This window comes from Salvelinus fontinalis, chromosome 7, assembly GCF_029448725.1.
Source record: "Salvelinus fontinalis isolate EN_2023a chromosome 7, ASM2944872v1, whole genome shotgun sequence".
In the NCBI taxonomy this organism is placed as follows: domain Eukaryota; kingdom Metazoa; phylum Chordata; class Actinopteri; order Salmoniformes; family Salmonidae; genus Salvelinus; species Salvelinus fontinalis.
The window spans coordinates 22,871,846-22,899,188 of record NC_074671.1 but is presented as its reverse complement, the minus strand read 5'-3'; the positions used below and the strand labels follow the sequence as shown (position 1 = coordinate 22,899,188).

The 27,343-nt window shown below is 44.0% G+C and overlaps 1 protein-coding gene across 1 annotated transcript in view; it reads left to right on the top strand.

Moving 5' to 3' along the window:
* The window catches only part of bmp6 (bone morphogenetic protein 6), a 41,105-nt gene that overhangs the window by 6,329 nt on the left and 7,433 nt on the right, over positions 1–27,343 (top strand). The window contains exons 2-4 of the mRNA XM_055928721.1: positions 12,931–13,123; positions 16,212–16,360; positions 16,747–16,944. Coding sequence (XP_055784696.1) covers positions 12,931–13,123; positions 16,212–16,360; positions 16,747–16,944 — 540 coding nt within the window. The remainder of the gene's footprint in view (positions 1–12,930; positions 13,124–16,211; positions 16,361–16,746; positions 16,945–27,343) is intronic.

Here is a 27,343-nt window from a genome sequence, read left to right as displayed (position 1 = left end):
TGTGAAATATACACACACACATGAAAGCCCTCCCGCTATCCTGGCCAGTAGCGTACAGATACGTACAAACACATCCGTAGACGCAGGTACGTATGCCTACACACAGACATAGGCACGCACACACGCCTTAGGTGTATTCTCATCAATCTCCTTTGTTGCTTGCTTTTCAAGCTTGACATCCTGCAGACAGCAGAATAGATGCGACTGATATCATTGATATCAAATTGATTCAGGGAGGTATCGAAATTGCATTTCTGTTATTCTGTAAATCACACACACAGACGTTAGGATGATAAATTATGGTGGATATTGGTTACTCTGTGAGATGCAATTCCAGGCAGCTATCCAAATGATCAGGACTTCATAAAATGTGCTTAACAATAAACACGGTCAACAGCGACGGCCACTAAAGAAGAGATGTATGTGTGTAAACGTCATGTCTAACTAATGACAGGCTGCCTGTCACATTCCAACATGGAGCTTTGTTCTGTCCAATACAGAAAAGCGCAGGATTTATCTCCAGCCAACAAAAGGCAAAGGAGGACATACCCAGATGTGGCACGAAGACAGAGACATGGACACAAAGAGCTGAGAGGGACAGACCACTGGGGCCATGGGTGATTTAAGTGTTTCTGTGGCCTGGAAGGGTCAAGAGGAAGGAGAGGGGTCAGGACACTCAATGGAAGACGTCCGCGGGTGGAGATAGGACAGGGTTGACCATTGCTACCCATCCGTGTTCAGTGTTCCCGGTCCGAGCTTTAAAGAGGACGTGCCTGAAACAACAACACAGGGAGAATCAGGGCCTCCGCGTGCTCCGAACACTCCAACCCCTCCAACCTCCACAAGCAGCCCCTCTATTTCAAACGGGCCGCCGCTGACAAATTTATGAGGGCCAGACGAGCTGAGGGGCTGGCTTTCCAAACACGATACAGGCACGAAAACAAGGCGAGATGGGAGCTCCCTGAGCGGAGGGGAGGGATGGAGATCATAGCCACACTCCCACTGGCGCATTCCACTAGTCAGGTCACTGTCTAGGCTGCTTTCAGACTGTTTACCCGCCCTCGGACCCAAAACACCCTGTATTGTTCAAAGTTCACACCCCTGTCCTGTAGCCTGGGGAGGTATGTATCCTAAATCCTGGCTGCTAATGAATAGAATGGAAAACGTGTGAGCTGAGTTTCTCAGTGGGGCTCGCCTGTTGTCCCCTCTCTGTCTGACTTGTCAGGTCTGGAGGGTTGGAACTTGGAACTTTTGATTTATGGGAGCACTTAAGTGTTTTTGGGGGGACCCTCCATTTTGGAGTGTGTTTTTAAATCATATGGCCAGTATTAAAGCAGGGTAAGGAATTCCCCCCGTCGGTTGGTCTCCATGGTTATGTCTGCGTCATGTTTCGCTCTGTCGATTAGTAGAGAGGGAGTGTTGAGCCTTTTTACATGGCCACAGCACGTTAATTTGGTATTACATGTCCAGATGGCTGGGGAATTGCTTGAGAACCCCATAGAATATTTTCTTGTAATGTTGACTACCATGCTGACATTTTTACTGACAGACCTGTGCAGGTACTTATCGTAGTACTTATCCTAGATTCTGTTCAGGCCTTAGTACGATCTCCGGCCCTGACCACGTCGCTGTGTTTAATTTGTGTATCTTACATAAAAAAACAACACAGGGGAACAATGGAGCTGCTCTGATTTATCAGCGGATCATGTGCTCTTGTTTTGAGCCACTGAATGGCATTGTGGTCTACTCAGAGTTTCCAATGGGAATAGCATTGAGCCTCAACCCTCATACCAGTCAGGGAGAGAGAGAGAGAGGGAGGGGAGAATAGAGAGAGAGATACCCTGGCCTTCTAACTTGCGGCTGTGGAATGCAAGCCACCAATATTTTGACTTCTCCTTTGGAAACAGCTGCGTTTCCTTTTTCAAAGATATTTTTTCCTTATTTATCGGATCCCTCAGGAGAAATCCATCTCGTCCGTCTGACACAAGCTTCCTCCTCTAAATCGGAGTGCAGAGGCCCGCCGAGCGCTCAGACACACACCTGCTACAGCAGACACCAGATCACTATAGCAGGTCTCCCCACCCGGTCCCGCTGCCCCCTCACACACACACAGAGATGTGTGCGCATACACATACAGTACACACGCATGTGTGCAGATGTATACGCACACACACTCCCTAGGGACCAGCTCTCAAATGGCATTCCACAAAGCCTGAAAGGCCAATATAAGAGAACCTTGACAATAATCATCACAGACTTGGCAGAGTATGAAAAAAGAACACTGGTGAAAATTACAAGTGTACATATTTGGGGGAGAAGTACATAAAAAACAACGAAGTACATCTCTGTTTATATTTAGTTTGTACTAATGGAAGCCAAACTGAGAAGTAGCAAGGGAGCCATTTTTTATAGAGGGTCAGTAGTTTGGCCCATAGGAAAGAAGTAGCCTTCGTCGTCAGTAGCCTATAAATTTCAGAGGAAATTGACCGAAACATCAAGGACAGAGAATCCTACATTAGTGGAAGAAATGAGATCAGAGGCTTTTTAAAGATCTCCAAATCGGATGGCCATTGATTCTCCGATAAAGTTGGACATTGATGGTATCCTTTTAGCTGACGATTATTATGAGTCTCAAATGTATTTGGCGTAGCTTCAGAGAGCAGATATGCATTGGGCTAAGTGAAAGGCAGTTTGGGACACCCCTCTGGCCCACACAGATGGTTTGTCCCTGTATCCTATAGCTACCAAGGGACAGTGAACTATAAGGACAGGATAAGAGCCATGTAAACACTTCTATGTGTATACTATGCATGTCTGTAATATGTATTGCAATATGTTGGATAATAGTGATGCTGACCTCAGTATTGTCGCTCTCGCGTTTGTGTACAACCACCAGCCAAGAACCTTATATCGCTCTCACTTTGTTTACCAATGTTTGGTTGGGTTTATTTTCTTGTTCGTGTGTGAGTGAAAGCATCCAGCGGTTTTTCCGGCCCCTGTCCTGGGATGTCAGGGAGGAGACACATGCAGGATGGTATGAGAAGATCCCGTTCTGTGAGACTGCCAATGCAGAGCAGTAGAATATACTGTAGTCTGTCCTAACACTGTTATATCAGCTATACCTTAGCTGTACTTTTGATGCTTTCATTCATGTCTCTATAAGTCAAAAAGTGGAAAAGAATGTGAGTGTTTATTTTCCAGACCATTGCCCCGATTTTTATGGAATTTCCTTCTCAATTAGAAAAAAGATGTTACCCTATTTGTTGACAGGTCATTGGCTCACATTGGGTAGCGAATTAGAATGGCTGCTTTTACAAGGCCTGTTGAAAAAAAATCACTGCTGACCATTAATGTCAATGAGCCTGCTCTGTGGACACCTGAGGCCTTTAGCGTACACACGAACACACACACACGAACAACACACACACGCAGAATAATTTCCTCTCAGCAGTGTACAGTAGTTATGTCCTGAGAGCTGTTGAAGAAATGGGAATGAAATCTCCCAATGACACACAGGTATGAGGGGGATGACTGCTACCATTCAGCAGTCTGCCGATTGGGGCTCCTGATAGTCTCTTTTGGTTACATTCAAGGCCGTGGGCAGGCAGCACCCGGACATCTTTTAGCAGAGCCCCCGCAAAGCTGCAATTATCACAAATTACCCGTGCCTTCTGAGGACCCCGGGACTTTAAAACCTGAGATGTGCGTCCAGATGTAATTTTTTTCTGGGCATTCGTGTGGAATGCAGCGCTGACGGACTTGCCGGTGGAAAAATAGGCCCGGACAGTAGACGTTAGACGCTGCCTGTCAGGGGTTTGGATCGGACTCAGTATTCCTTTTTAAAGGATTATGATTATAGTCAGAATAGGATTCTAATGGGGACTGATGCCCCAATGTGGAATTCCTTCCTGAGTGATGTCATTACGTAACCTGGTGGGCTGATGGGCCAATAGCTGGCCAGTCTTGGCTTGAAGGCTCTTCTTCTAGTGCAGATGGTGTAGGATGTTCTTTGCAAAGGATGGTCTCCTTGCCTCATATCCTCGCCATGGTGGAGTGGTCTGCCCATCCATGTTCACATTTGTGTACTCTGACTTTGGGGCAGAGGTGTGTGGGGGCTGTGAGTGTGTGTGTGCGTGCATATGTGGCTGTGTGCGCGGGTACGGCTCCGTTGTAAACCCCCGATCCCGCCAGTGACCCATGCCTGGGCCGGTGTCTCCTGGCGGGCAGGCTTTGATGCAGGCTCCGGTCAGAGTAGAGGATCAGAGACGGGGACAAGTGTTCAGGGACACCCCCAAACCCCCACTCTCACCCCACACTTTGAACCCTATCTAGTTGCCTCCCAGCTGCCTTACAACAAACCCCATCAGGCCAGCAGGACGTGGAAACAAGCCCTGGGGGAAGTGGAGCGTGGCGGCCCCTCGGGGAGCGCCACAGGCAGCTCCTTAGGCAGATGGATACAACCACCAACTCCAAACAGTATCCTGCTGAGAGGATACTGCGAAAAGTCTAAACTTTTATAGAAGAAAGGATGTTTTTCCAAGAGATTAGTTTTTGCATGGCTCCTAATACCAACAAATAGAGTTTGAAGTTGAATGGAAGCCCAGGAGCTTTTATGTTTAGACTAGAGCAGATCTTTTTCTTTTTTTTACTTTGAGAAATGTATTTTTCTTTGGCTTTGTTTCATTATGTGCTGCGGTTATAGAAGAATTAGGCCCACCATGTGAAGCCCAGAGAGTTTCCCAAGAAACAGGAGTCGAACAAACCTTTAATTATGAACACTGGAGCAATTAGTGAAAGCGGGAAGGCATTGGGATGTGTGAGAGCCCCCCCTCAGGAGCCATCAAATCTGAGATGGAGGCAAGAGAGAATATAATTACATAAACACGATATGAATTCTTCACATGCCTTGGGCTGTGCTTCATTTTTATTGGTTTAATCATTGGAGGCGTCTTTAGAATATTTTTTTTTGCGTCTGGTCTGTCTGAAAGGGTGCAAAAAAGTCCTATTTAATTGAAGGGCTTGTGCAAATTTTTTTTTTTTTTTTAAATCTCGCTTTAGTTCACAGCTATGCAATGTGGGTATGGCAGCTCATTCCTGAATGAATGGCAAATTAGAGAGACTTAACGACAAAGTGGATTGTTGAGTAGATTTACAGTCTGAACTGTTGGCTGGATTCTAACCCAAGCTCTTGTTTTGGGTTGTGTGAAGTTCCAAGTTGTTTTCCATTGTGGCTAACAATAATGCATATTACATGCCTCAGGTCAAGTGTAGTTTATTCACAGTCGTAATGTGACAAACTATGTTCTCTGCACTCCAAGTCATGGATTTGTAATCAACATTCTACTTCTATGAAAACATGAGATGTGGGCTATATAGTTTGCAGCTATAATTAGAAACTGGGTTTTAAAACAACATTATCCAAATGGATCCAAACCGCTTTATTCTCCATCAGAGTGGTGGTACCCCAAGAAAACCCCTCTCCCCTGCCGATTTGGGCAACCCTGACTGAACACTACTGAGATAGCTCTCCCCTTAACCCTCATGTTGTCAAACCGTTACTCTGCAGAAACTTGTTGGCTTTGACACTTACTACATTTGCACACACTGTATATACATTTTTATTTTTTCTATTGTGTTATTTGACTGTACGTTTGTTTATCCCATGTGTAACTCTGTGTTGTTTTTGTCGCACTGCTTTGCTTTATCTTGGCCAGGTCGCAGTTGTAAATGAAAACTTGTTCTCAACTGGCCTACCTGGTTAAATAAAGGTGAAATAAAAATATAATTAAAAAAACACACAGACCTCCCCAAAGTTGCTTTGAGCTTTCAGAGACCTGCTATCTGGGTCATAAAGGTGCTGTTCGGATTTGGTGTTAACCACCACGTTTTGCTACAGCGCCCCCGTGGTTTGGGAGGAGGTAGTGGAGGTGTGTAACTACTAGCTAGCCAGTGCCCTGATGAGCAGTGCTGTGGGGGAGACGGCATTTGTTTTTCTTTGCGGTTGAGGGAAAGGACTGGATGCGGCCAGAGGGATTAAATGGAAGGCGACTGCCGTGCTCCCTCCAGGGGATTGGATGGAAAACATTTAGAGTGAGAGACACCGTTGACCACTGACCACAGAGCCACCCGCCCACCTCTCCCTCAACGCCAGTCTAGTCTTCTTAACACTGCAGACACTCTCTCCTCTGTCCTCTCAGCTCCCCCCCTCTCTTTTTCTTATTTTCTGTGGTTCCTTAACCTTTACTTTTCCTGCATTCAAAAACAGACCTCAATTAATGTAAGTTAATCTTCCTTGATTTTGGTTTCTTTTCTTAGTTTCCTTCTCTTTCTCTCCCTCCCTGTCCTGGAGTTGCATGTCCCATTTCGTTTCCTCAGTCATTTCCTACTACTAGAGCATCCATACTGTGTGGGGGCTAATGGCAATAGCACCAGGACACTGAAGCCACATGTTGCGCAGGTGGAAACGAGAGAACAGACAGCAATAATACCTTTCCAAGACCCCCCTTCTTCTTCTATGTCCCTTTTCTGTCTGTGTCTCTCTCTCTCTCCCTCGGTCGTATCGCCCACCAGGTTTTGGTGAATCATCAGAGACATTCCATTCTCACATCTGCAGCATACTTTCACAAGTCACCACTGTCTCTAGGGCTGCTCAGTGTACTTTCCCACTGTATGTGTGTGTGCGTGGCGGTGTGTGTTTGTATGTGGATACTAAAGACCTCAGGTGTCCAGTGCAGCAGGATCATTGACATTTATAGTCAGTTGCGATTTTTTAAATCAACGGTCCTTTGTAAATGCAGTCATTTGTGTGGGGGTTACGAGTGTGTGTGTGTCTGTGTTGGGGTGTGTGTGTGTGTGCATACACTCGCACTGGCTTTGTGGCCACATTCTGTGCTACAGCATGTGACCACGGTCTCTGTGCTGGAGGTGTGCATCTGGTCAGTCCACCCTAACTCTCCCCTATTGACCCTACACATGTTACTGTATTTCCATCACCTACTGTTAGCAAGATGTTGCTAATGCTCTCTTAATGCTACATCTTCTGGGTACTCTCAGGGGAAGCAACTCAAATGTCCCCTTCATGCCTTCTCCCTCTAGAGCTCAGGTCAGTTTAAACAAGATGGAAGTGCTCAACAGACCATCAATTGCATTTCAAGCCTCCATCTTAAACCCATGGGTGCTAAGTGAGATTTGGAATACCCTGACCTCTCCCCTTGAAAGAGCTGTCACTAGTGTGAACCTCAGGCTGACCTCTGAGCTGCAATTCTCAATACAACTTGTGTGTGTGTGTGTGTGTGTGTGTGTGTGTGTGTGTGTGTGTGTGTGTGTGTGTGTGTGTGTGTGTGTGTGTGTGTGTGTGTGTGTGTGTGTGTGTGTGTGTGTGTGTGTGTGCGTGTGCGTGCGTGCGTGCGTGCCCGATAATGAACCATTCACTGTCAAGAGGCGTCAGAGGCCACGTCAACATTCGGGCTGCTGATGTGAATAAGATCTTGTTGGTTTCCTGTGTGTGTAAAGGTGTCCGCATACTTCCCATCCGAAACAGTTCATGCATATATTATGACGACATTTTGTGACGTTTTTGTTTCTCGAGGCAAGGCGAAATTCGGTAGCCGAAGTTTACGCCCCTCCGTTGGTAGATATTCTTCAAATAACTGTTTGTTGTCATTCAACGAGAGAGTAATTGCTTTTATACAACAACCCAAATAATGACATGAGTTGTTTGTAATTTTGGGTAGAGCAGACATTTCCATGCATTTTTACTAGCTGCATGTGCGAAAACTCCACCAGTCCTATTTATTATATAATTTACAAAGATTATATATATTTTATAATATTTTTTTTAATCAATTAGTATATTTGAGTTTAACCACAATATTTGTTGCATTATTTGTTCTGTCTTTTCTGGTGGATTAAACTGAAATTGCAACCGACTTTCTATGGCTTGTTTTAAAAATAATGATATTTTGGCGACACTTTTGTTTTCAAATAACTAAAAGTGAGAGGTTGTAATCTGAATTTTAAAAAGGGCCATTCTTTAAAAAAAAACAATTTTATACTTTGTTTTTATTGTAGGAACACAAAGAAAGTACAAATAAAGTAAAATAAAAGGGCCATTCTTGAACATGGGGTGAGACATTCTTACTAATTTGCCTGAGAAACAAGATTCAAGTATAACTTTTGGATGACTGACACCTTTAGTGAGAGGTCCAATGCTTTAATATTTAATTTCTGCCCTTTTAATTAATATTCATTATATAAATAGGCCCATTTAATTTTGTCCAGTTTGCCATTCCAAATAAAATTGAATATTTGTGCTCATAATTGAAAAAACAGGTCGCTAGGCAGGACCATACGAAAATAGCTCACTGGGATATGACTAAATAATTAATCAGGGTGATTTTTCCACAAATAGACAGGATATTTTCCTTTCCATGGTAGCAAGATCTTATCTATTTTTGCTAACTTTCTATAGAAATGTATTGGAATGAGATTATTTCTTTCTTTCGGGATATGTATATCGAGTTTGTCCACATCCCCGTCAGACAATTTTATTGGTAAACTACACAGTAATGTAAAAGTTGTATTTTTGTGTGATCCAATACTTAATATAGTTCACTTATCATAATTTGGTTTTAATCCAAAGAGGTTCGAAAAAGTATCTAGATCCTCTGAGGCTGTGGAGGGATCCAAATTGCGGATTTAAAATGACACCTTTGTTTTTAAGCTCTGTATTTCTAACCCATTGATGTTATTGTTGGATCTGATTTTAATAGCTAACATTTAGATGGCAATAATAAATAGATATGGCGATAGTGGAGAACCTTGTTTTACTCCTCTTGACAGTTTAAAACTTTTTGAGAAGTAGCCATTATTTACTATTTTACACATAGGGTTACTATACATAACTTTAACCCATTTTATAAGAGATTCTCCAAAATTGAAATATCCCAGCCATATATAAACTCCAGTCATACTTTATCAAAGGCCTTTTAAAGTCAGCCATGAATACCAGGCCTGGTTTCCCAGATTTTTCATAGTGTTCTATTGTTTCCAGTACTTGTCTTATGTTATCTCCAATGTATCGTCCATGTAAAGAACCTGTCTGATTAGGATGAATAATATCCGACAATAACCTTTTTAATTCTGTGAGCTAAGCATTTTGCTAGGAATTTTGCATCACAACACTGAAGTGTAAGAGGCGCATCCAATTTTTTAAATGGACTGGATCTTTATATTTACCACTTGGATCTTGTTTCAGTAACAATGAAATCAGACCTTCTTGTTGCGTGTCTGATAATCTACCATTTATATAGGAGTGATTAAAACATGCTAATAACGGTCCTCTGAGTATATCAAAAAGGCTTGGTATACCATCCAACCCTGGAGCTTTCCTGGACTTAAAGGCTTTAATTTCCTCCTCCTGTAATTTGGCCTTCACATGAGTCTTTCTGTACAGCTGTTAATTTGACATTATTATTATTAGAAAAAAAATCATACAATTAGCTTCGGTTAGTGGAGAAAACATATGCTTAAAGTACTTTACTTCCTCTTTCAAAATATTGTTTGGTGAATCATGGGTGACTTCATCATTTGTAACAAGTTTCAGTAAATTCTCTTTGGTAGCATTTCTATTTTGAAGATTGAAAAATAATTTGGTGCATTTTCCCCATATTCCATCCAGTTCGCTTTATTTTTTATAATATATTACACTTGATCTTTCTTGAATAAGTTCCATTTCTTTTTGTTTTTCCTCCAACTTTCTCTGAGCCTCTATGGTATAGGTTTTATTGCTATCTGTCTGTTCTGTTAGTCCTTCAGTTTCCTTTGTTAATATGGACTCTTGATTTAAATTGTTTTTTGTTTTAGTACTGAATTGAGTACATGAGTACTGAATTGCATGGCCTCTAAAGCCACATTTAAAAGTGTCCTGTACAATAAGGGGATCTGCTGTACCTATGTTATTTCAGAAAAGGCAGTTATAAATTCTTCTGTCCTGGTTAAAAACAAGTTGTCGGGCCTCCCGGGTGGCGCAGTGGTCCAGAGCCTGGGTTCGCGCCCAGGCTCTGTCGCAGTCGGCCGCGACCGGGAGGTCCGTGGGGCGACGCACAATTGGCCTAGCGTCGTCTGGGTCAGGGAGGGTTTGGCCGGTAGGGATATCCTTGTCTCATCGCGCTCCAGCGACTCCTGTGGCGGGTCGGGCGCAGTGCGCGCTAACCAAGGGGGGCCAGGTGCACGGTGTTTCCTCCGACACATTGGTGCGGCTGGCTTCCGGGTTGGAGGCGCGCTGTGTTAAGAAGCAGTGCAGCTTGGTTGGGTTGTGCTTCGGAGGACGCGTGGCTTTCGACCTTCGTCTCTCCCGAGCCCGTACGGGAGTTGTAACGATGAGACAAGATAGTAATTACTAGCGATTGGATACCACGAAAATAGGGGAGAAAAGGGGATACATTTTTTTTAATTAATCATCCAATAGGCTTTGATTCAATTTCCAATATCCTCGCCCACGTGGAAATTCTGTAAGAGTAATATAGATGCTAATTATGTGATGGTCCAACCACATTCTGAGCCCTATCAAAACTTTTTAAACTTTTGGTACCAGAGAGAATGACATAAAAATGTAGTCAAGACGACTAGCTTGAGCTTTAGCCTTCATATATTGAGCTTTAGCCTTCATATATCCACTAGCTCCAATATATCCATGACATTTGTGATTTTCTTAACATTTTAGTTAGATGTAACCAAACATCTTAGTTAGACATAAAATTGCGCGTCTAAGACCTTCCTCAGCAAAAACGTCACAATTAATGACATATTTCTTGAGTTATCTTAGATTAATTCTGACTGTTTTGAAGAAGTGGCTATGCTGAAGCTCAGCTCAAGCTGAACAAACAGTACTATTGATGCTTTGTTAATGTTTTTCAAGCTACGTTCTTTTAAGGGTGTATGCGAGCACACTCCTTCGGTTCGCATAGATGAGTTCTGCTAGGCGCCAGCTAAAGGCTTAAGTGGGGTCCTGGCCTTGTGAGTCCTGGCTGGCTGCAGATGAGACCTGAGGTGAAGTGAGGCGCATCTTCCTCCACGTCCTCGCGCTCCTCCATCTTCCATGGTGTGTGTGTGTGTTTGTGTGTGTGTGTGTGTGTGTGTGTGTGTGTGTGTGTGTGTGTGTGTGTGTGTGTGTGAGAGTGAGAGTGAGAGAGTGAGTAAGAGGTTGAGCTCCGGTAGATTGTGTAGGGGTGTGCTAGTCTCTAAGGGGGTAAGCTCTGGTAAACCCCTAAAGCAGTGAGTATCTCTCTGTGTGTCTCCAGGGGGCAGCTCGTCATTGAGCTTTACTGCTGTCTTACCAGGGGCGGACTGGCCAAGGTTAGTCAGTCAATTGAAGCCTCAGTGGTTGGATGGGAACTGGGGTCCCACAGCATACTGTCCCCTATTCTCCGTGAGATCCTCCAAAGTGTCTCTCCTCCCTAATTGGGAACACATATGCCAAGATGTACTATGGGGTACGGGGGTACCCTTGACCCCTGATTGAAGAGGGGAGATGGGGGGGGTGACTCCCTAATGTCTCTAGGAGAGAAGCTACTGTCCCACAAGAAAGTCTCTTCATGTAGCCTCCATACTGAAGTACTGAACCTCCTTATAGTACCTCCCTTGGCCCTCCCCCTCTCTCCACGTCCCTGCTCTACCATTTAATTTACTCCTCAGATTTGTTGGGGAGGGCTGGCGTGGCGGAAGTGTGGGCTCTGTGTCTGCACCTCACAAGGGAACGCCGCATGGAAATCCAATCAGAACGGGAGAGCGGGACAGGACACTCCATCCCGACTGGACTTGTACTTATGTGGCGGGAAACACACAGGAGACAGTCCTGGGAACTACAGGGGTGATTGTGTGTATGATGTATGTGTGTGTGTGTGTCTATGTGTGTGTGAGACTGAGCATGGTTAGTGGCACGAATGCCATCAATGTGCAGGGGAGCTCACTGTGGTTCTTGCGTCTCTCTCTCTCTCTCTCTCCCTCTCTCTCTCTCTGTGTGCTATTGAACTGTGGGGAAGTCCCAGAGCGAAATGAGAACCAATTCCCTGGGGAACACATTATTATTGCAACGCATGTTGCAGTTGAAAGAGGGAAGCTCTGTTGGGAGGCAATAGTTGATTTTTGTCATTTGTAGCCTCTGAAGTGGTCATTGGAACACAGACTGAGTTTACAGCCCTGAAATCATGGGTTTTCACTTCAAACAATAACAGGGAATTTATTTTAGGAAGCAGTAAGCCACAGCCCTATTAGTCCATATGCATAAATCACATGTGATGCAATGAAACCCTTTTATGGTGTACCTCAGTGCTGTGTCTGTGAATGAGATACTGTATTGACCACTCAACTGCATAGGAATACATGGAACGCCTAAGTAACTAACTGCATTACAGTATAGCAGGCGGAAGTCCGTTTTTACTATTAAAAACATTTTTTACTATCCCTTTGTGGCCTCTTCATGTCAAGCCCTGTTTGTTATGCTAGCTGAGTTACATGTTAACATCCCACAGTCAGTAAATCCCCATAAAGTCAGGGGAATATTTTTTAAAACTGGAACTGTATAGTTGGTCAGCTTTTCCTGTCGGTACATCATTTTTTTTGTGTTTAGCCTCAATTATTTAGACAACTCAAAGTAAGATATGTTTACATCCACAGACTTTGCAATAGGAAACCCAATACTATGCGTCTATGTAAATGAAGACTGTTCAGATTCATTTGACATTGTATACTAGTGGGTGTGGAGGGATACAAGATACATCAAAAGTCATCCTGCGTTCGGCTATCTCTCCTGTTCAGTTGAATCCCTAGGTTTGACTGTTGCAAGTCTCAGCCAGGTCTAACCAATGATGTTGTACCAATGATCTGATTTACAGTATGTGCGTGTATCTCTGCCCTGTGTGTGTTTGATAGTGGAGGACGATAGAGAGCTGTCGCCACACAGACGGCACCACAAGGAGTTCAAGTTCAACCTGTCCCAGATCCCAGAGGGAGAGGCTGTCACCGCCTCCGAGTTCCGCCTCTACAAGGAGTGTGTGAGCCGGACCTTCCGCAACGAGACCCTCCTGCTCAACGTCTACCAAGTGGTACAGGAGCACCCCAACAGGTAACACAGCCACACCGATAACCCCTGTATTCACTCACAGTCCAGGCTTTAGAATATGTCAATCTGGTGAGAATATGAGCATATATTCAATCCCTTTTCACAGTCAAATAGCTTGGTGCTTGCTAGTGTTATATACATGGGTTTATATCAGGGTTATCTTGTTGTCAGTTGTACTGTTTGAAAGTGCTGCAGCGATGAGATGTTATCACATATTTTTTAGGTATAGTATTTGTAAGGGCTGCTGAGTCAAAATCCTCCATAAAACACAGGCAGACCTCTATGGAATCCTCTCTCTAGTCCCCATCTGATTGTGCTTCCAATTAGCTGTCTAACACTGGGATGACATGAACAATACAATACCAGACCCTAAGACTAAGTGAACACTGAGATATGATGTGAGACCATCACATTCCCAACCTCCTGCTATGCCGTCCTCCTAGTCAGTCCTGAGCTTGTCCAGATGAGGGGGAAAGTATACTGTATGCAAAGGGAGGACTTAGCTACATGCACTTCTCCAGCCATTGATTACATGTTAGTGTAGCGTAGGCAGCGTCCTCTCCCGGCCTGGGAATTGATAGGGTGTTGGTGAATTTAATCCAGGCTCCTCTCTCTGTCGCTGTGGGAGACAGACTTCCAGCTCTGGTTTTCTGCCATGTATTTTTTGTAGAATGAGGCATGACCACAACGCCTTACCGAAATAGCCTGACTTTAATAGAGTCCAAAAAAAGAGTAGCAAGGCCAAACATTTACATTGTGGCTGCTGGGAGAGACGTCCCACGCAGAGACAACGGCCAATGAGATAGCTGGAGGCTATATACTTTTTTAAACAGTGACCAATGGGAGACGATGTAAGATTATGCAGTTGTTCATTGAGGCACTTTTCAAAAGCCACAAAAAGTTGCATAATATGTCCCAAAATGCTTGTCCCATGGCTTTGTAAGATGGGGGTCTGTTCTCTGTTTTCCTCCTCATGTGTAGTGATGTAGTTGTATTATTACATTTGCCGTATACGTTTCTGGTCGTCTACAAGTCTACTAGTCCTCAATTCAATTACAGTTGTAAAGACAGTTGCTCTTTTTGCATTTTTGCTGGATTCTTCTTTTTTCAAAGCGTTTCTATGTCTTTCATGATGTACTTGTTTGCCACATTCCTTTATCTTTACAATAGATGGTTTGTGCTCTGCTGCCAACATTTTTATCAAAATGTTTTGATATTTCGGAGATTAAAGGGGCCAATATCTCCAATTACTGTATTATTGTAGGACAAGGTTTTACCTTGAAGCTAATTATATAGTTTGGTTCGTGGGCTCTCCGAGAAACTCGCTTTGTGCTTGCAAATCCTAAATACTTGTGTGGCTTGCAAAACACATTTGCTGACAAACAGATTAATTTGCAAGTTGTTAATGTCTTGGAAGTTATAATTGCTTTGATTATAGCTCCTAATCTTTAAAAAGCAGATGGGGTAGTGAAAGCTTGCAAGTAGGGCTGAACAGAGGTGCAACTGCATATCATTGCCAAAATACATTCTCTGAAGTTTCATAAAAGCCACAAGGTAAGAAAAAAATATAAATACTTACGTAAGGATTCATTTGCAACAGTAATGTCTCTGGTAGTTGTTCTTAAAGTCATGCAGGCAGTCTACAAACTCTGGGGTTTTCCGTTCCTCCTCCCTTGTTTACAGTTAAAAAGGCTTCTGTTATGACCCTCAGCAATAATGATAGGCTGTAGAATTATACTACAGTATTCACTTCATTGGGGTGGTTTGTTTGGCAGTACGCAAGGAATGCGAGGTCTTGCAGATAATGTGTTGATTGCAAAGAATGTGGCCTTAGTCAGTGCAAAACATGGCAGGTTAACATGCACTGGAATGTGTTTGTTTCCTTACTAAATAACATCACTACGTAGTTCCATATTCTCTCTCAACAACACCCAATATGTCAGTGCACATTTAGCATGGTGTTCTTGAGAACTGTGACGTAATTATTTTGTTTACAAGTCTTGTCACCAGTCTAAAGCTGAATGTATGTTAGAACAGTACAAGCCGGCTAAACAGCAGGTCAATATGGTGCGTTTTTAACTGCATTTATTTGACAGGGCCTGTAAAGGAGATTTATTGGAACCAAAAAACACAAAACGTTGACATATGACCTTATTATTCCAGTTCATTTAAGCAGTCAATAAGAGGCTTTACAATAGGGCTTTAGTGCCACGCCCCCTGCGGCTCCCAGATGGACCCCCTGCCAGTCCACAGGCTTTAAAATGGCTGCCTCGATCAGAATGAGTCAGCACTGACCCTCCGGACCCACGCTGTGCCAAACGTGTGAACTACCTGAGGGGGGCATTGGGAACGGCCTCATATGGAAGCCCTCAGAAACACTCTCATTAATGAGCAATAACGAGGGGCTGCCGATGCATGACTGCAGGGGCATTCCCGGAACACCTGGGAGTTTGTGGGGCTTTGATGTGTGGCCTGGGGAACGCCCGGCGGACCTGCGCTGTGTCTTTACAGTAATGTGGATGGGACAGACCTCTTTTCTCTCCTTCTTCTCTCTCTCTTTCATTTGGTTGTTGTTGTCTTTTGCACCTGAGACCTAGCTACAGTTATACAGTGGGGCAGGGGATGGTGGTGGGGTGATGTTACGAAGTAGAGGAATGTTATACAATGTAAAACAAAAATGTCCTATGTGGCTCAGTTGGTAGAACATGCACACAAGTAAGTCGCTTTGGATAATATAATATTATATATTATTACAAAGTCAAGTGTCCCATAGACTCTTGATGTGCAGAAGTTAATGTCAATCAGAAGCATGCCAAAAATGTATTTTACATATTTTATTTAACCAGGAAGTCCCATTGAGGTCAGAAGGCATTTTACTCATGTTTACAGTATAGGAATTAGCTATCTTAGTGTATAGTGCCAAAATCCCTGAATGGAAGCTGTAAGAACACATGAAAGTCATACTGACATGATACAGTATCTGTTATGGTAGTGTAGCAGTCTTTGATGTACATTTGTATACTTCTCTGAAGATGTGAAAGCTGCTAGCTGCCCCTCAGTCATGGCTCCTTGTTGTGAACCGTGTCCCCAGGGAAGCAGACCTGTTCCTGCTGGAGTCTCGCAGGCTGTGGGCGGCCGAGGAGGGCTGGCTGGAGTTTGACATCACGGCCACCAGTAACCTGTGGGTGATGAGTCCCCACAACAATATGGGCCTCCAGATCAGAGTGGAGACCAGCAGTGGTGAGCACAATGCTAAATTAGAAACATATCCTAACGGCTAACATTGGAAACATATGCTAATGGATAACATTAGAAACATATGCTAACAGCTAGCATTGGAAACATGCTAACTAGCTTTAGAATTTTCATCATGAAATGTAAACAGTAGTGGGCAATAATAGTGTTTTTTTGAATGTGTCACAATGCTGAAATGAAAAGGTTGATATCTTTGCAAATCAAATACATTTATTTGACACAAAACATCCATCAAAGGATAAATACAGACATTTGTCACAAATATATCAGTAGAGTGTATGATACTCTTCCAGGTAGACTGACTACGCTCAGTGAACTGTAGCCCATTCAGTATGTCCAAGTGATTGATGGCTGGCCCCTCTGGAAAACAGGGCGGAGCATTAGCTCCAAGGAGGCGGGGCTAGTTGGGCGTGACGGAGCGCTGGAGAAGCAACCCTTCATGGTGGCCTTCTTCAAAGTCAGCGAGGTGCACATCCGCACCGCCCGCTCCACCAACAAGAACCGCAACAAGAACCGCAACCGCCCCACACAGCCCCAGGAAGGAGGCTCCAGGGGCCCAAGCCCAGCAGGTGGGTCCATAGTTTGACTAACTCCCACTTAAACCCTCATACTATTGTGCCGAGTACCGACACAAACTGTACTGTGCTGGCTTGGATTTATTTTTTCTACATTGTCCTTTCCAGCGTGGTTCCAGCAATTCTGGTGGATGCGTTACCAGGCTAGTTCATTACAGCTCAGTAGTGTGACAAGTATATAACAGTGTGAGGAAGGGGTTTTGCTTTGTTTTACTTGTTCGCTCAATTCAGTATGTGGAAAGTTTCTTTCGATTTGTACACATTATTCTATATTGGAACATCAATCATAAAGTCAGCTGGGGACTTTAACAAATCAAATATGAGGAAAATGCTAATGAAATTCAATCAACACATCGCCTGTATTACTCGTGCTTCAAAAACACCAATGTTAATGTCCCTTCTGGGATGGATATAAGGCCCTCCCCCGTCACCCTTCAGCAAATCAGATCACGACTCCATTCTGCTCCTCCCTTCCCATAGGCAGAAACTCAAACAGCAGGCACCTGTGCTAAGGTCTATTAAACAATGGTCTGACCAATAGGAATCCATGCTTCAAGATTGTTTTGTTCACGCGGACAGGGATATGTTCCGGGTTGCCTCTGAGAATAACATTGACGTACAGTTGAAGACGGAAGTTTACATACACTTAGGTTGGAGTCATTAAAACTCATTTTTCAACCACTCCACAAATTTCTTGTTAACAAACTATAGTTTTGGCAAGTCGGTTAGGACATCTACTTTGTGCATGACACAAGTCATTTTTCCAACAATTGTTTACAGACAGATTATTTCACTTATAATTCACTGTATCACAATTCCAGTGAGTCAGAAATTTACATACACTAAGTTGACTGTGCTTTTAAACAACTTGGAAAATTCCAGAAAATGATGTCATGGCTTAGAAGCTTCTGATAGGCTAATTGACATCATTTGAGTCAATTGGAGGTGTACTTGTGGGTGTATTTCAAGGCCTACCTTGATATCATGTGAAAACCAAAAGAAATCAGTCAAGACCTCAGAAAAAAAATGTAGACCTCCACAAGTCTGGTTCATCCTCCAAACGCCTGAAGGTACCACGCTCATCTGTACAAACAATATAGTACGCAAGTATAAACACCATGGGACCACGCAGCTGTCATACCGCTCCGGAAGGAGACGCATTCTGTCTCCTAGAGATCAACGTACTTTGGTGCGAAAAGTGCAACTCAGTCTCAGAACAACAGCAAAAGACCTTGTGAAGATGCTGAAGGAAACAGGTACAAATGTATCTATATCCACAGTAAAACGAGTCCTATATCGACATAACCTGAGAGGTCGCTCAGCAAGGAAGAAGCCACTGTTCCAAAACCAGCATAAAAAAGCCAGACTACGGTTTGCAACTGCACATGGGGACAAAGATCGTACTTTTTGGAGAAATGTCCTCTAGTCTGATGAAACAAAAATAGAACTGTTTGGCCATAATGATCATTGTTATGCTTGGAGGAAAAAGGGGGAGGCTTGCAAGCCGAAGAACACCATTCCAACCGTGAAGCACGGGGGTGGCAGCATGATGTTGTGAGGGTGCTTTGCTGCTGGTGCACTCCACAAAATAGATGGCATCATGAGGCAGGAAAATGATGTGGATATATTGAAGCAACATCTCAAGACATCAGTCAGGAAGTTAAAGCTTGGTCACAAATGGGTTTTCCAAGTGGACAATGACCCCAAACAAGTTGTGGCAAAATGGCTTAAGGACAACAAAGTCAAGGTATTGGAGTGGCCATCACAAAGCCCTGACCTCAATCCCATAGAACATTTGTGGGCAGAACTGAAAAAGCGTGTGCGAGCAAGGCCAACAAACCTGACTCAGTTACACCAGCTCTGTCAGGAGGAATGGGCCAAAATTCACCCAACTTATTGTGGGAAGCTTGTGGAAGGCTACCCGAAATGTTTGACCCAAGTTAATTAAACAATTTAAAGGCAATGCTACCAAATACTAATTGAGTGTATGTAAACTTCTGACCCACTGGGAATGTGATGAAGTAAATAAAAGCTGAAAAAAATCATTCTCTCTATTTTTTTTCTGACATTTCACATTCTTAAATAAAGTGTTGATCTTAACTGACCTAAGTTGATCTTAACTGACCTAAGACAGGGAATTTTTACTTGGATTAAATGTCAGGAATTGTGAAAAACTGAGTTTAAATATATTTGGCTAAGGTTTATGTAAACTTCCGACATCAAATGTATACGCTGACACGGTGAATGAGTTCATCAGGAAGTGAAATGGTAATATTGTTCCCACTGTGACTTTTAAAATCTACCCAAACCAAAAACCGTGTATAGATGGCAGCATTCATGCAAAACTGAAAGTGCGAATCACCGCATTCAACCACGGCAAGTTGACTGGAAATATGGTTGAATACAGTGCAGTTATGCACTCCATAAGCAATCAAACAGGCAAAATGTCAGCACAGAGACAAAGTGGGGTTGCAGTTCAACGGCTCAGACACGAGACGAATGTGGCATCCCAAGCTGTGTCCTCAAAACATGTGCAGACCAGCTGGCTGGAGTGTTTACGGATATATTCACTCTCTCCCAATCCCAGTCCGCTGTCTCCACTTGCTTCAAGATGTCCACCATTGTTCCTGTACCCAAGAAAGGAAAGGCAACTGAACTAAATGACTATCACCCCGTAGCACTCACTTCAGTCATCATGAAGTGCTTTAAGAGGCTAGTTAAGGATCATATCACCTCCACCTTACCTGACACCCTAGACCCACTTCAATTTGCATACCGCTCCAATAGATCCACAGACGATGCAATCGCCTTCGCAACTGCGCACTGCCCTTTCCCATCTGGACAAGAAGAATACCTATATAAGATTGCTATTCATTGACTACAGCTCAGCATTCAACACCATAGTACCCTCCAAGATCATTATCAAGCTCGGGGCCCTCTGTCAGAACCCCGCACAGTGGAATTGGGTCCTGGACTTCCTGAAGGGTCGCCCCCAGGTGGTGATGGTAGGAAACAACACCTCAACTACGCTGATCCTCAACACAGGGGCCCCACAATGGTGCGTACTCAGCCCCCTCCTGTACTCCCTGTTCACCTATGACTGCGTCATCAATCATCAAGTTTGCAGACGACACAACAGTAGTAGACCTGATTACCAACAATGACGAGACAGCCTACAGGAAGGAGGTGAGGGCTCTGACGGAGTCAACAAAACGAAGGAGCTGATTGTGGACTTCAGGATACAGCAGAGGGAGCATGGCCCCATCCACATTGACGGGGCTGCAGTGGAGGAGGTGAAAAGCTTCAAGTTCCTCGGCGTACACACCACTGACAATCTAAAATGGTCCACCCACACAGACCATTTGGTGAGTAAGTCGCAACAGCGCCTCTTCAACCTCAGGAGGCTGAAGAAATTTGGCTTGGCCCCTAAGACGCTCACAAACTTTTACTGATGCACCATTGAGAGCATCCTGTCGGGCTGTGTTGCCGCCTGGTACGGAAACTACACACCCCGCAACCGCAGGGCTCTCCAGAGGGTGGTTCGGTCTGCCCAACGCATCACCGGGGGCACACTGCCTGCCCTCCAGGACACCTATGGCCCCCGATGTCACAGGAAGGCCAAACAGATCATTAAGGACATCGACCACCCGAGCTACAGCCTGTTCACCTGCTATCATCCAGAAGGTGAGGTCAGTATAGGTGCATCAAAGCTGCTATCTCAAGGCCATCAGACTGTTAAATAGCCGTCACTAGCCTGCTACCACAACGTTACTCAACCCTACACCTTAGAGACTGCTGCCCTATGTACAGACATGGAATCACTCGTCACTTTAATAATGGAACACTGGTGACTTTAATAATGTTTACATACTGTTTTACTAATTTCATATGTATATACTGTATTTTAGTCAAGGCCATCCTATTAAACTATTGCTGTATATATACTATTCTATTCTACAGATCTACTAAATATTCTATCCACGTACTGTCTATAATGTCTATACATCCCATCATACATATATACAGTGCATTCAGAAAGTATTCAGACCCCTTGCCTTTTTCTACATTTTGTTACTTTACAGCCTTATTCTAAAATTGATTAAATAAATGTTTTTCCTCATCAATCTACACACAATACCCCATAATGTCAAAGCGAAAACAGGTTTTTAGATTTTTTGGGCAAATTAATTACAAATATAAAACAGAAATACCTTATTTACAAACTGTAAGTATTCAAACCCTTTGCTTTGAGACTCGAAATTGAGTTTAGGTGCATCCTGCTTCCAATGATCATCCTTGAGATGTTTCTACAACTTGATTGGAGTCCACCTGTGGTAAATTACATTGATTGGAAATTATTTGGAAAGGCACACATCTGTCTATATCAATTCCCACAGTTGACAGTGCATGTCAGAGCAAAAACAAAGCCATGAGGTTGAAGGAATTGTCCGTAGAGCTCCGAGACAGGATTGTGTCAATGCACAGATCTGGGGAAGGGTACCAAAAAAATTTGGCAGCATTGAAGGTTCCCATGAACACAGCGGCCTCCATCATTCTTAATATACAAGCAGTTTTGAAACACTTAAATGGAGGAATTTTGGAACGACCAAGACTCTTCCTAGAGCTGGCCACCCAGCCAAACTGAGCGATCGGGGGAGAAGGGCCTTGGTCAGGGAGGTGACCAAGAACCCGATGGTCACTCTGACAGAGCTCCAGTGTTCCTCTGTGGAGATGGGAGAACCTTCTGGAACAGGGGTGGGCAACTCCAGTCCTCGAGGGCCTGATTTGTGTCACACTTTGTCTCCATCCCTAGCAAACACATCTGAGTAATCAAATAAAATAAAATGTATTCATATAGCCCTTCTTACATCAGCTGATATCTCAAAGTGCTGTACAGAAACCCAGCCTAAAACCCCAAACAGCAAGCAATGCAGGTGTAGAAGCACGGTGGCTAGGAAAAACTCCCTAGAAAGGCCAAAACCTAGGAAGAAACCTAGAGAGGAACCAGGCTATGAGGGGTGGCCAGTCCTCTTCTGGCTGTGCCGGGTGGAGATTATAACAGAACATGGCCAAGATGTTCAAATGTTCATAAATGACCAGCATGGTCAAATAATAATAATCACAGTAGTTGTCGAGAGTGCAGCAAGCCAGCACCTCAGGAGTAAATGTCAGTTGGCTTTTCATAGCCGATCATTAAGAGTATCTTTACCGCTCCTGCTGTCTCTAGAGAGTTGAAAACAGCAGGTCTGGGACAGGTAGCACGTCCGGTGAACAGGTCAGGGTTCCATAGCCGCAGGCAGAACAGTTGAAACTGGAGCAGCAGCACGGCCAGGTGGACTGGGGACAGCAAGGAGTCATCATGCCAGGTAGTCCTGAGGCATGGTCCTAGGGTTCAGGTCCTCCGAGAGAGAGAAAGAAAGAATTAGAGAGAGCATACTTAAATTCACACAGGACACCGGATAAGACAGGAGAAGTACTCCAGATATAACAAACTGACCCTAGCCCCCCGACACATAAACTACTGCAGCATAAATACTGGAGGCTGAGACAGGAGTGGTCAGGAGACACTGTGGCCCCATCCGATGATACCCCCGGACAGAGCCAAACTGGAAGGATATAACCCCACCCACTTTGCCAAAGCACAGCCCCCACACCACTAGAGGGATATCTTCAACCACCAACTTACCATCCTGAGACAAGGCCAAGTATAGCCCACAAAGATCTCTGCCACTGCACAACCCAAGGGGGGCGCCAACCCAGACAGGAAGATCACGTCAGTGACTCAACCCACTCAAGTGACGCACCCCTCCTAGGGACGGCATGAAAGAGCACCAGTAAGCCAGTGACTCAGCCCCTGTAATAGGGTTAGAGGCAGTGAATCCCAGTGGAGAGAGGGGAACCGGCCAGGCAGAGACAGCAAGAGCGGTTCGTTGCTCCAGAGCCTTTCCGTTCACCTTCAGACTACACTCAATCATATGACCCACTGAAGAGATTAATCTTCAGTAAAGACTTAAAAGTTGAGACCGAGTCTGCGTCTCTCACATGGGTAGGCAGAGCATTCCATAAAAATGGAGCTCTACAGGAGAAAGCCCTGCCTCCAGCTGTTTGCTTAGAAATTCTAGGGACAATTAGGAGGCCTGCGTCTTGTGACCGTAGCGTACGTGTAGGTATGTACGGCAGGACCAAATCGGAAAGATAGGTAGGAGCAAGCCCATGTAATGCTTTGTAGGTTAGCAGTAAAACCTTGAAATCAGCCCTTGCCTTAACAGGAAACCAGTGTAGGGAGGCTAGCACTGGAGTAATATGATCACATTTTTTGGTTCTAGTCAGGATTCTAGCAGCCGTATTTAGCACTAACTGAAGTTTATTTAGTGCTTTATCCGGGTAGCGGGAAAGTAGAGCATTGCAGTAGTCTAACCTAGAAGTAACAAAAGCATGGATACATTTTTCTGCATCATTTTTGGACAGAAAGTTTCTGATTTTTGTAATGTTATGTAGATGGAAAAAAGCTGTCCTTGAAACAGTCTTGATATGTTCGTCAAAAGAGAGATCAGGGTCCAGAGTAACACCGAGGTCCTTTACAGTTTTATTTGAGATGTCTTTACAACCATCAAGATTAATTGTCAGATTCAACAGAAGAGCTCTTTGTTTCTTGGGACCTAGAACAAGCATCTCTGTTTTGTCCGAGTTTAAAAGTAGAACGTTTGCAGCCATCCATTTCCTTATGTCTGAAACACAGGCTTCTAGCGAGGGCAATTTTGGGGCTTCACCATGTTTCATTGAAATGTACAGCTGTGTGTCATCTGCATAGCAGTGAAAGTTAACATTATGTTTTCGAATGACATCCCCAGGAGGTAAAATATAAAGTGAAAACAGTAGTGGTCCTAAAACGGAACCTTGAGGAACACCGAAATGTACAGTTGATTTGTCAGAGGACAAACCATTCACAGAGACAAACTGATATCTTTCCGACAGATGAGATCTAAACCAGGCCAGAACTTGTCCGTGTAGACCAATTTGGGTTAACAATCTCTCCAAAAGAATGTGGTGATCGATGGTATCAAAGGCAGCACTAAGGCGTAGGAGCACGAGGACAGATGCAGAGCCTCGGTCTGACGCCTTTAAAAGGTAATTTACCACCTTCACAAGTGCAGTCTCAGTGCTATGATGGGGTCTAAACCCAGACTGAAGCGTTTCGTAAACATTGTTTGTCTTCAGGAAGGCAGTGAGTTGCTGCGCAACAGCTTTTTCTTTTTTTTTTGTTGAGAGGAATGGAAGATTCAATATAGGCCGATAGTTTTTAAAATATTTTCTGGGTCAAGGTTTGGCTTTTTCAAGAGAGGCTTTATTACTGCCACTTTTAGTGAGTTTGGTACACATCCGGTGGATAGAGAGCCGTTTATTATGTTCAACATAGGAGGGCCAAGCACAGGAAGCAGCTCTTTCAGTAGTTTAGTTGGAATAGGGTCCAGTATGCAGCTTGAAGGTTTAGCCATGATTATTTTCATCATTGTGTCAAGAGATCTCTCTTGAGGTCTCACTTGATCCTAGGTCCTGGCAGAGTTTTGCAGACTCAGGATAGCTGAGCTTTGGAGGAATACGCAGATTTAAAGAGGAGTCCGTAATTTGCTTTCTAATGATAATGATCTTTTCCTCAAAGAAGTTCATGAATGTATTACTGCTGAAGTGAAAGCCATCCTCACTTGGGGAATACTGCTTTTTAGTTAGCTTTGCGACAGTATCAAAAAGAAATTTAGGATTGTTCTTATTTTCCTCAATTAAGTTGGAAAAATAGGATGATCGAGCAGCAGTGAGGGCTCTTCAATACTACACGGTACTGTCTTTCCAAGCTAGTCGGAAGACTTCCAGTTTGGTGTGGTGCCAATTCCGTTCCAATTTTCTGGAAGCTTGCTTCAGAGCTCGGGTATTTTCTGTATACCAGGGAGCTAGTTTCTTATGACAAATTATTAATCAAATTGCATTCTAAACTGAAGATCATGATCAGGTGATTATTGGAGTCAGGTGTGTTAGCTGGTGCTGTGGCAAAACTGTGTCACCAATCAGGCCTTCGAGGACTGGAAATGCTCACCCCTGTTCTAGAAGGACAACCATCTCTGTAGCACTCCACCAATCAGGCTTTTATGGTAGAGTGGCCAGTCCGAAGCCCCTCCTCAGTAAAAAGCATATGACAGCCCACTTGGAGTTTGCCAAAAGGCACCTAAAGAACACTGACCATGAGGAACAAGATTCTCTGGTCTGATGAAACCAAGATTGAACTCTTTGGCCTGAATGCCAAGCGTCATATCTGGAGGAAACCTGGCACCATCCCTATGGTGAAGCATGGTGGTGGCAGCATCATGCTGTGTGGATGTTTTTCAGCGGCAGGGACTGGGAGACTAGTCAGGATCGAGGGAAAGATGAACGGAGCAAAGTACAGAGAGATCCTGCGCCAGAGTGCTCAAGACCTCAGACTGGGGTGATGGTTAATCTTCCAACGGGACAATGACTCTAAGCACACAGCCAGCACAACGGACAAGTCTCTGAATGTCCTTGAGCGGCCCAGCCAGAGACCGGACTTGAACCTGATCTAACATCTCTGGAGAGACCTGAAATAGCTGTGCAACGACGCTGTCCATCCAACCTGACAGAGCTTGAGAGAATCTGCAGAGAAGAATGGGAGAAACTCCCTAAATACAGGTGAGCCAAGCTTGTAGCGTCATACCCACAAAGACTCGAGGCTGTAATTGCTGCCAATGGTGCTTCAACAAAGTACTGAGTAAAGGGTCTGAATACTTATGTAAATGTAATATTTCCGTTTTTTTTATTTTAATTATACATTTGCAAACATTTCTAAGAACACGTTTTTGCCCTGTCAATCTGGGGTGTTGTGTGTAGATTGATGAGGGGAAAAAACTTTTTAGTACATTTTATAATAAGGCTGTAACGTAACAATATGTGGAAAAAGTCAAGGGGTCTGAATACTTTCCCGAATGCACTATAATTGTACTCCTGACTCTGACATTGCTCGTCCCAATATTTATATATTTCTTAATTCCATTATTTTACTTTTAGATCTGTGTGTATTGTTATTGTTGTGAATTGTTAAATATTATTGCTGGAGCTAGGAACACAAGCATTTCACTACACCCGCAATAACATCGGCTAAATATGTGTATGCAACCAAAACATTTCAATTTTATTTGAATCAAACCCAACTGCACAGTACAATTACCCCACAACATCACACCTTACACTCATGTAACAGTATAACTTTACGTCGTCCCCTCGCCCCGACACGGGCGCGAACCAGGGACCCTCTGCACACATCAACAACTGACACCCACGAAGCGTCGTTACCCATCGCTCCACAAAGGCCGCGGCCCTTGCAGAGCAAGGGGAAACCCTACTTAAAGTCTCAGAGCAAGTGACGTAACTGATTGAAATGCTACTAGCGCGTACCCGCTAACTAGCTAGCCATTTCTCATCCGTTACACTCACACAAAGCACAAGACAATATCCGAACATCTGCACGCCAAGCAGGGAAGCTCTTGAAGTACCGAATTTCAATGTAATATGGTGAGTTGTGCTGTCATTGATGGGGACATCGGAAAAAAATTGAGTCCGAGAGATGGAAACTATCCCTAGCTACATGACCTCATCATTTGAGAGTGCACTTTACAGTACCTGCCCTCTGCCCCCTCTTCGTACTTAGCGGCTGATGTTATGAACAGGTATGCAGGCAAATTAAATCAGGCTCTAATCTGGCTACTCATCAGCCATCATCCCCTGGCTCCGTCATAACACTAGCATAACGTTAGCCTTTGCTGAACATAAAGCTGGCCCTGTGAGGAGGGATGCCAGTGCTTTTACAACGGGAAGAGCTGCGGTTCAGAGGGCTTTGTGACTAATATCTGCCTGATCCCAGCACTAATTTGACAGATGAGGCTCAGGCTAATACTAAGCCCTTATGGCTAGGGTCACGGGGTCAGCTACTCAGCTTCGTAACCGTCAACGTTACAATAGTAGCTCAAGTGATTTTCCTCACCACCTCAGTTTCACGTCATCTGTTTTGATGGCGATACCATCCAAAGGCTAGAGGTGTTGTTCGATGATGTTAATTGGAGTTCTACAGTTTTTTTCCTTTTCTGGAACACATCATAGTTCATCTTTATTTAACCAGGATAGTCCACTCAACAACAATTCTCATTGTTATCATGGGAGTCTGAAGTTATTAGTTTGTGGTTCCATCTCTGTAGTTCATCACACCAATCATTCTGGAAAGAATCTGCCATATCTGCTTTGCTGTAGAGTCTAGAGTTCTAGACATTACATTATGGCCATGCTCTTCTCAGTAGTGCAGTGTCCATCAGATAAAAACCCTCAGAACAGAGCA